Raw genomic sequence first — 10,940 nt, 5'->3', positions numbered from 1 at the left:
AATCTTGAATTGTGAAATTCTTGGTGATCCCAGATCGAGCTGGTATATTCCACTTGACTAACGAGACAGCTTGGTCACGATGTGCCACAGCTGCACAAGTACGGAGCGTGGGGTCCCACACTCGGCAGTGCAGAAGGGGAGTGTTGTTCGGAGACCCGTGATTGGCGTCGAGCGTGCAAGCCTTGTGATTGGCGTCCCGCACCAGAGGAGTGCGCGGAACGACCTGGAGTCAGTCAGGGCCCAGCCGGGAGCAGGTACGACTAGTACATCACTGTTTTTATGAGCCGGTTTTACGTACATTTGAATTTTAAATGGAAACTCATTATCGTGCTAATATCTCAGGGAATAGTTTTTTAGAATCCAATTTTTTTTTACATATAGAATTTTAAATACACAGTAAAAAATGGGGTGAATAGGATCAAAAGTTTGTAACATATTTTTTAAAACGTAATATAGCAGAAAATAATTATTCGTAGAACTGTGAATTAGAACTTTTATTAGAACAATATTAAATACTTCTCCTCTTTATTATGCTTCAAAATATAATTTTATAAATATTTTTTTTTCATCCTGTTCACCCCTCTGATCCTATTCAACACATTTTACGTTAATGATTTTGTTTGAGGAAAGAGAACTGAACAATTTAAAAAAATTTGGTTCCCCCCCCGGGCCAGTGTGTGGCACGAGCAAACAAGGCTTCTCAACATTCGAACATCGAAATCTATTTCGGAGTAAAGGAAGAAGTCCACGAAACTCACGGGCCTCCTCAACACAAGTCGCGCGTCATGGGTCATGGGAACATTGCAACACCTGACTACCGGCACCATCTGGCGGTACTCATGAGCACTCAGTACATTTACAGCCTAGAACTCTCTAACAAATAGAGTAGCAACAGCAAAATGTTGACATAGGACCTTCATCAGAAAAATACACATTAAGTGGTGTACTAGTCTTAAGACACAACTGTAGGTTATAATTGGTATTAAATGAATTATGTGTGCCTTATCAGTTATCACACATCACATATGAGGTAGCAGTGCTGCTTCTCAGTAGTCTTCAGTGAGGTGATTAATAAATGCTAAACCTCAGCGAGAGAAATAACAGCAGTCTTGGTTCAGCTGTTACAATGTCCCCATGAAGTAATCACATTTCAGCACAGAAATACATCGGATCAGATTCTTTTCAGACCTCCGCTGGAATAAACAAGACACAGGAGAAATGTTTTTCTTCGCAATGGCTTCCTTGAACATAAATTTTGCATAAACACAAATGATAAATAATTTTTGCTTACAGTTTATATGGTTATTTTGCAGAGAAAGATATGTTTGTGGGTCAGTAATGTAAAAATGTCGATCTTGGGGAACGGTCCAACATGATACACAGGAAAACTTTGTCACCTAACCAAAAACTTCAATTTGTCGACTTATAAAAATTCCCACCTTTCCTCTGTTAAGCTGGATATTTGAACATGATCTAGTGTGATAGCACCTGCGTATGGCTACATTATGCTTATATAATGTTGAAAAAAACATATTGCTCTCTCATTACCATGAAGTTAAATGACAGCATAATTATTAAACACTGTCCATTACAATCATGATGAATTAAATTATAAAACAAAGTAATTTGTGAATTGTACATAGAATAACAATATTACATACATATTTTTGGTTCTGTATCTGTCTTTGGCTTGATAGGAGTAATTAAAAAAATAGTTGACAAGTTATCAACATAAATGCACACTTATTGATTCTCTTGCGTCTTTCTTGGTTATCAAGAAAACTTAATTTTCTGTTTTCTGTGCTTACAGATAAGTTAATATTGTTTCATAACTAACACTAAATACTCTTTTTGTACATGTGAACAATTTTTTTAGTTTTTTGAATTTCCGGAGAAGGTAGCGTAACTAACTTCCGCATAGTGGAGAGAGGATATCAAACAAATCTTTTCCCACATGTTGTTTAAAAGGAGTGATTGCACTACGAGCGACACTATAGTTGTCCCATAACGTAAGAGAAACAGAGATATTCTTGGTGGTGACCTCTAGCACTTCGTAGCGCGTAACTAAGTGTGACGTGACAGAGACGTGACCGGGAGGTGCAGTCAAACTAGCTAGTTGTACCGTCGACTAAATTACTTTCTCTCTGCAAACTAGGTGCGTCACATAACGTACCATATTCACCTGAATACAAGAGACGGAATTATTGTACTCTTGATTCCCAAGAATGCGAGGGGTTGCTTTGTTTTCACCAGTGAAAAAGATCTGATGAATTTTTTTTTTTTGAATTTATAATAATAAGTGGGTGGCAGTGATTTTTTTTATGTACTGTATAGATTAAACTTTAATTTATGTCTAACCTGTTTGATTAAAAATAAATACTTTTAGGGGATATAAATAAGCTTTATCTATGGTATATTAAGTACAGAGGATTACGAGGTGAAAATAATACGTATAAAGCAGGTTCTCATTATTTCATCTTAAGATACCAAGTTCTGCAGTGAATTTGGTTGCATGCTTCTCTAACATGATTATAATACGTAGTTGTTAAAAATTTTTCATGATCTATTAGTAATTTAATGGCGTATAAATATTTTGGGGAAAGTAATTTTTCTCTTAGGAACCAAGATGAAAGTACGATTATTTGTATTAACAGTGTAAGTTGTCCTCTATTCAGGGAAGTATGGTTTTCAGATATGTGACAAACAGAGACGCAAGTTACAAAGGCTATCCGCAAAAATAATTTTTTTTTTGTTGAGTATTAAAAAACATGCAAGTAGTACAGATAATTGAAATGAATTGACGTTTTCTTCAGTACTGTTTACTGTGGAATGCTCGCGTGGTTGTTTGGGACCACAAGTCCGGTCCGAGAAGCACTGAGCGACGCCCGCAGTCCGCGCTAGCCTACTCACGACTACGAGCGGAGGTTGTTCCGTCGCTTTCCGCAGCTCTTCGACGCGCTCGCCGCTAGACGCTACGAGCGCGTCAAACTATCACAACTCTGCCTAGGATCTTCCAGAAAACAGTTGGTACTGAAACATTAATGCACTCAATCATTAGTACAGCTCGTTTCCCCGTCAAGTTTCTCTGGCTGCAAACTGCAAGCTTGTTTTGAATGTCCTTGAGTTAGTGACAAGCAGACTGAACAACAGTAGAGTCCCGCTAATCCGGACTAGGTGGGACCTAGCCCACATCACCGAAGTCCGGGATTAATTGCAATTTGCCTTAAAATAAACATGCTGCAAATCTTAATATAGTTAAAACTATAAAAGTTAATGTTCTTTAAATTCACAAATGTAATTTTGCTTATTTTAGTTTTAATACTATACTCTCTATACATGAACCTAAGCTTTTAAACTACAAAAATTAGTATATCCTGATTTTTTTTTTTTAAATTACAGACCTGACTAACCGGATGTCCGGGCGAGGCGAGTCCGTACTAGCGGGAATCTACCGAACATAGACGAGGTAGATCCTCAGCCCCTTCTTAAGCAGTTTTATCAACTTTCCGTCTGTGTGTAATGAAAAAACAATCATGCGGCTGATGTGCCTATGACAGGGGCAGGAAATAAGCTCCTGAAACGCTCCTGAAATGGTGAAAGGTTGTGGATGAAATGTACTTGCAACAGGAATACTACGTAGCAACATCGCACAGGCTACTGCTTGCTTGTGTGCTATCATTGAACGAGAGTTTGGGTGCTGTCTCAAAAACTGCCCCCCCAGTTGCGAGGTCCCGCCACTCATCAGGTTTGGGCTGGGGCGAAGTATGTCTTGCACCGTCCAGACGGGGTTCCAGACCGACCTCGTACATGTTTTTTGTTTTAAAAGTAAAATTTCACTCTCAAGAATTAGTTATTTTTAAGTATCCTGGTCACAAATGTATGTTTTGAACATACACAACGTAACATAACGAAGAAGAAAAGAGTGAAATAGAAGGGTTGAAAGTACACAGATACATATTTTAAAAAAATTGTTAAAAATAACAGTAAGAGAAAACACTGGTAAACACAGGAAACACATATAGAAAAGTATACAAATAAAGTTTATAAACACAAAATATAGGTGTTGAATGTACCTTGTGCATTTGAAATGTGTAATGGTGCTTAATAAGTTCAGTACGAATAATAATGTGTAGTGCATATTACCTCCACTTGTCGCTTTTTTAAAGCAATTGTACTCTAGCTAGTGCTGTGTTAATGTGTGTGTGACTTAACATCAAACACCAAGTGGATCCCGGACAAATTGTTTTCGTGTTTTTACTTTACTTCGTAATGTTTGGCATGACATTTGCGGGTCTACGAAAAACTCTTTATGTTGTTTCTGTGTGTTTGTTATTTTAGGTGCTGGTTGGAAAATGCGAAAACAGTTGATTTGCACCTGAAGTCATATTATGAAAAACCAGCAAATATGTTTTCCATAATTTACGAATACTGTTCAAGTATGCACTCGTTCGTGTGTGTTGCACGCCAGGTGAACGACATATTTAGTTGTGTACGTGACCTCGGAAGATCTATGGGGGTGGTGTCTACGGATGAGGAGGCAAGTAACAAAAAATAAAGACCTTTGTGCATAAATAAACTGGTAAAAATAATTCTGGGATCAGACAAAAATAATTAGAATATCAAACACATATTATCGAGGGATCCGACAAACATAATTAGGAGGTGTGACACACACAATTACGGGTAGGGTCGCGGCCCGACAGTTTTGCATGTGGGGCTAACCGACACGTCATCTATGGATACAGTGCTTGGGTGTTGTACACTGCCCATAGTTTGGCCTTGTTGCATGCAATAAGCATGAAACTTAAAAAAAAAAAATACCGAAAGTTTTCCATAAAACATAGTTATGAAATCAATCCCCCGCCCCCCGCCCCCCGGGATCCACGACCACGATGTGATGTGTTATCAGCAGCAGCATGAGTCACAAGCCACCAGCAGGGTCTACTGGCAGCCTGTCGGAACAGGGGCGGGATGCAACGTGTCGTGCAAACAGCAACAGGAATCGTGTGTCGTCTCAAACAGTCCGTCACAGTCTCCCCGCAGGCAACCTCTGTGGTGGTGCGTGTCCCGTTAACAAGAGAGCACAGTACGTCCGGTGGAAACATCACGGGTGGGGGCACGCCGAACGGAGAACTGTCGTGCCCTCAGATGAGTTGCGATTCAGAGTGGTACCTGATGACCGACGTGTTCACATCTGGAGGGAGCGTGGAGCACGAATGCAACCCAGCAAGGATCTGGTCTTAATCTGCCAATTATTGTTGTCTGATCCCCTAGTTAATTTATTATTTGTCCGACAGTTTTGCCTAGCAGGTGTTGTGTAAGGGTATGCTGGTATTAAATAAATATTCAATATTCGGGAATAATTTGGTATTAAATTTGAAATTAAATTTAAATAATAATAAAAAGAAATTCGCAGAAGCCTAGTGATGTGTGGTCTCTTCATCTTTGTGTCACAAAAGGCAATGTTAAACCAGCCTGTCATTTAGAACTTCAGGAGCACTGTGCCTTCTACCACTGCATTGCTACCTGGAGTCGCAGTGCTTGTTATGAGAGCTGCTATTATTATTGTTGTTGTTGTTGTTGTTGTTGTTGTTGTTGTTGTTGTTGTTGTTGTTGTTGTCATTACTCACAATATCAGATGTTATAAAGCATTTTCTATATATCAAACTATTCATGTCGTCTGTTTCAACACTGTATAGACAAAACAAACAGTTTTGAGTGTAGATTTTTGAACAAATTTTACATAAATCAACTCCCAAGAGTCAAAACAGGGGTGGGATGGTGAATTTTCTAAATGTTATCGAGTGTAATTACTTAAATAACGGGCAGTGCGAGTGTGTTCTGTAGTTGTCTGCAGCGTAACACAGGTGCATCAGCTAGTCTAGTCTGGTAATAAAACTTTAGAGTGACTTTAAAGAGATTCCTCCTTCAGCAAAAGCTGATAGACAATCGCAGCCTGTGTTCATGCAAAACTATATTCAGACAGTGCTCCAGGAAAATAGTTGTTCTGTTGGTAGAACATTTGTAAACACTACTCCGTGCGCCTCAGCATTTACAAAAACAACTGCTGCTGGAATTTTGTGTACCTAAGTGTACAATTAGAAAATGGTACAGTGTTTTGTTTGGTGTGCAAACTGTTATGTACATTTTTTTTGGATTTGAGCTGTGACGAAGTCTTTGAGTGGATTGAAATGCCTGAATTCCAGCAGGTATTTACATGCAACCTTTGTTATGTTCATGAACACTCGCAGATGTACTTTATTGTGTAATGAATGGATGAAAAATGAAAGACAGTTAATAGGTTTTGGTTGAATAATTCACACAGGAAAATAAGTAACACACCTTATAATTACATGCAGAATTAAAGAGCAGCAATAATAAAAAGCAAGCAAGCTATACATGATAACACAGTTTTTGCAATAAATAGCATATCTTTTAAAAATTTGCAATCTAATTAGCATGGTTCTTGGAATTATGTAGCGGTAACAAAAATTTGAAAAAACAAGACATTTATGCTACTGCTATTATTGTTATGTGCTATGATGATAAGACACCTATTTATTTTCTACACATATGTGCACCATCTATTTATGGCTGTAAACATATTACTATAACATGTGTTTTTTGTTTATTGGATTTAATAATTCCTTATCTTTATGCTGGGAATTAAAATAAAGCCACACACGCTTTGCCTAGTATTTGAACCCAGAACTCATCAGGTGTAATTCGGTGGACAAATTAGAGTAATTAAGACCAATAACTAAATGGGTGGTTTGCTTGTAGCAAACGCAATGAGAATTTTGTTTGGTGCAGAGAAGTTCTTAGAGCAGGATGGAAAACTTTATAATAAAGTGTTATGTGATTTTCTTCTGGTTTCGAGATTTGCATATTTGTAGGTAGGCAGTTTCTGTGCTGTCTCCATCATTCTCTGCCGTCTCTGTTCTGGTTACACCCACGTTCTGAGTCGTCATGTCTTTCCAGTTGTAGGATTTTGTTTTTGTTTTTGGCTTTGTTTTAAAAATATATTCTGAATTTTGGTTTTCTTAATGAATTTTCACAAACACACATAAAGAGAAAGTTTTCATGTTCATAACTCCTGCTAATTTTTTTCTTTAAATTACTGCTGATTCATCATTCATTTTCCTCATCGCACACAATTTTTTTGGCAATCAAGATATTTTCAATTTTTTTTTGCTACATCTTTCTTCTTATCCATCTCTACAGACATGTCACATTTTTGTGTTGTTGAGTGTCATCATATGTCTTTAACATTTCATTGTGGGCCCGTTTTTTCCACTATTTTCTTTTCTTTCTACTCATTTTTACTAAGCAGAAGACCATCTGTCTTAATTCTCTGACCTGGTTTCCTCTTCTCTTAACCATTTCCCTTGTGAACAAATCAGTATTGTCATTAAGGTCATTATTTTTCTTTACTCATATTTAAATCGGACTGGTGCTACACCATATGGTACTGCCATTCACAAGGGGTACAGATATTTTTTTCTTTAAGACTCATTACTTGACAGGTAGTACTTTTTTTTTTTTGTGAAACCCGCATTACTGTATTGGAATAGCGTTGTAGTGAAATTTTTTTTACTATATGTAACTTATACAGTTTACGAAAAATTGGAAGCAGGTAAATTTTTTACATAATGTTTAGCAATATACGTAATGAAATTTTTTTTTTAGTTTATGCAACTTCTACAGTTAATGAAAAATTGAAAGTAAGTGTATTTTTGCATGTACCTACATAATGTTTAGCAATATATATATATTTTTTATTTTTGTGTTTGCACAACACTTTCAACATATTTTGCCTCAAGTATTGGTTTCACAGTGCGACAGTGGACATGCAGGGGACTCTGTCTGTGGACAGCGGACGTCACAGCTGCCTCCGAGAGCAGCTGTGCTTCACTGGGGTGGGGTGGAGTGGTAACGAAATGAGCGGTCGGTGTGGTCGAGTGATCGTGCTGGGAGGGAACACAGCGACCGCAGAGCGGCGGTGAAGAGATCACTCGCAGCGCGACTTGAGGACGCCCAGCAAGGCGGAGGCTGAAGCATCTGTCCCACACGTCGCGTCATTCCATTTTCCCGCCATTACGTTGCTCCGAGCTCATCTTGCGTTCGTGTTCCGCCACTAGGTGCATCCTGACTACTGATGGGTCGACTCCGGTTCCATCAATTCCCCCAGAATCTTAGGATTCAGAATACAATGGTTTTTTTGCAATCGACAGTCACTGATTCTTTCATTGTTTTTATAAGCTTGCAAAATAAATTTTCTGCACAACGTAACAAAGAAATATAGACGTATTTCTAATTTTTAACATAGTAATTAATTTTGGATCAGTATTTAGCTAAGCTTGAAATTAAAATTCTTAACCTAACTGTTCAGGCATTTTTTTTTTTTACATTTTCCATCTTGCGACATCTTTGATTACTGGCAGTGCCCAAGCTTGTGTGTCGTTCGACTGCGTGCAAGGCTGAAAGGCCAAATTTGTGTTGGATATTCAGGGTAGGTGCAACTAAGAGCAATGAACATGATTTTCTTCAATGTAACCTGTATATATTACTAATTTCTGCACAGATAATTGAACGTAATGCAATTACATTTTTTGAATCATAAACATTCTTTTTCACCTGAGCATATTTTTTCTGTTCAACATCATCATAAAAAAAAATTTAAGTTATCTGAATTGGACTTGAAGAATTCAACCTTATAATTTAAAATCGAGAATTGACTCGGAATCTGTATTTTTTTTCGGAATCGGCCCAACAGTAGTACTGACTGCCATCCATCAAATGGCCATAAAAACGTCACGCGAACAATCGCAGTTACGATTGCTGGCGCGACTTTTAGTGAATGTCCGGTAACGTAATTTGCGATCCGACAACGAATGAAAAAGAGCAGTTTGGATGCAATGTTCCTTAGATAACGGTAATGACCAGGAAATGAAATAACCGACGTGGGGAGACGAAGCCCCAGGGTTGCGCGCCACTCGGGCGACAACTGGCTGGATCGAGGCAGGAGCGCACACGGGCGTGTGGGGACATACAACCTGCAGCCCACCCTCCGAAACCCTCAGCAACCTAGCGTTCCCACCAACATTGTCTGCTTCTATCGAGCCATTGACATTTCAGTATTTCCTTCGTCATCCATTTCGTAGCACAAACATGCCAATGAGGTTCTTTTTAACTTGTGCATTATGGTTGCACCAATGTCTTGTGTGTATGTCTGGCACTATATTTAAATTTAATTAATTTTTGAAGTTGTAGTACTTTAGGTTCATTATGAAAAAACTGACGAGTGAGTTTTTACAATGCGTGCACACCACATAACAAAATTGTCACAGGATAAAAGAACGGCTACATACAAATAAAAATTATGTATGTGCTTTTTTTAAACTTAAACTTAAGTGAATGATTAAAAACATCAACTAATCGTGAATATTAGTGATAGAAATTGTGTTTATAAACTTTTTCAAGTGTATTTGTATAAGTTAGGTTAATTCCAGTATGTGTAATTTATTTCTATCATAAATTATTACATTATTATACAATATATATTTAAAATCTATAACAATTATTTCACTAAATCAAGTAATTAATCTTATACACACGTTTATATTAATATTGCATACTGAGTATTTATTTGATTGAATTTATACTTTGTAAAACTGTATTTGTAGTACATCACTGCGGTCCTTTTATTTCATTTCTATTAATTATTTGCATGCAAAATTAAAGTTAATTTTTTTATCACGCCAAGTACATATGTACATTTTTTTTTTTAACAGCCTTAAAAAAATGCATTTGCAGTGTGTAACATTCATGTTTTCTCTGATATGGTGGGAAAGGGCTCTACGTATGTTAATGGTATCTTTGTAAAATTGTTTGCAATATAGTTTAGTTTCCCACAGCGACGTGCGTGAGCCGGACTGAGAGGGGGACCCCAGTCCCGTGCGCGCCCCTGGGGCAGGCACAAGCGAAGCGCACACTCAGGAAGGGGGGCGAGCGGAGAGACAGCGGGACGGGACGGCACGGCACGGCACAGCGAAGCTACAGACTGACTGGTTTGTTGTAAGAGGAAGGACATTTCCTTACGTTGCTACTAGGGAATGCCCTCCCGTCGGCCGGGTGCTGATACGAGGAGCCCAGTGTGAGTTGCCTTACCATGCCCGAGCCGAGCTGCTGCAGCAGGCCCGAGCCCTGCGAGCCGGACAGGCAGGCCGAGGGCCGGCGCGACCTGATGCTGCTCATGCTCGAGCTCAGGAGGAAGGGCACGCTGCTGCTGGTGTTGGGCATGCTGCCGCCCTGCGCACACCCCCGTCAGCGCCTGTGAGCGTGCCGTCAGCACCCGTCAGCGTCCGTCAGCGCCACACGCTGTTTCCCTCTTCTGGCTCGGTGTTGATCTACTTATGAACCACTCCGAGCATTACAGAGCGAGGGTTCTGCTTTCAATTAAGTAAGTGTAATTCACTCTTTCGTGTATAATCTCGTCAAAATTATTCTTTGTTTTTAAGTACTCGTTGTAATACTATGTAATATACAGGATGTATCAAAATTCATGTAACAACGCTTGAGGGTAGAGAGCTCTTATTATTTGCAACCATTTTTGCCAATAAACATGTTGCCGGAAACGCGTAGTTAAGCCCCTGTAGCCCCAGAAAGAGTCAGCGTTGGCAACCCGTTGTAGAGTGTTATGTTGTGGATGTGCGGGCGTTCGAGTGGAGAAATAACCTTTTTAATCGTGGCACAGATTTTAATTTCACTCTGAAATCAATCACAGCTTCACAACATTGAAATTGTTGCATACGTTTTAACAACGTGACAGCCTAAAGCAACGGCTCAAAAACACGCCCACCTTGAGAGACACAGAGGTGGCAACGGCGAATCATGTTTTCACGGATACGCTGGAGCATGTGTAGGGATGCAACATCGCT

At 39.0% G+C, this 10,940-nt stretch overlaps 1 protein-coding gene across 1 annotated transcript in view; it reads right to left on the bottom strand.

The window, feature by feature from the left end:
- Positions 1 to 2,239: 2,239 nt before the first annotated feature.
- Positions 2,240 to 10,940, bottom strand: part of LOC134540662 (SCY1-like protein 2) — a 251,173-nt gene continuing 242,472 nt past the window's right edge. Inside the window, exons 17-18 of the mRNA XM_063383534.1 lie at positions 10,171 to 10,311; positions 2,240 to 3,030 (exon numbers count right to left, since the gene is read on the bottom strand). Of these exons, the coding sequence (XP_063239604.1) occupies positions 3,004 to 3,030; positions 10,171 to 10,311 (168 nt within the window). The 3' untranslated portion in view covers positions 2,240 to 3,003. The remainder of the gene's footprint in view (positions 3,031 to 10,170; positions 10,312 to 10,940) is intronic.

The sequence above is a fragment of the Bacillus rossius genome, chromosome 17, assembly GCF_032445375.1.
Source record: "Bacillus rossius redtenbacheri isolate Brsri chromosome 17, Brsri_v3, whole genome shotgun sequence".
Taxonomy (NCBI): domain Eukaryota; kingdom Metazoa; phylum Arthropoda; class Insecta; order Phasmatodea; family Bacillidae; genus Bacillus; species Bacillus rossius.
Note: the sequence above shows the minus strand (reverse complement) of the source record. Positions and strands in the feature narration are given on the sequence as shown.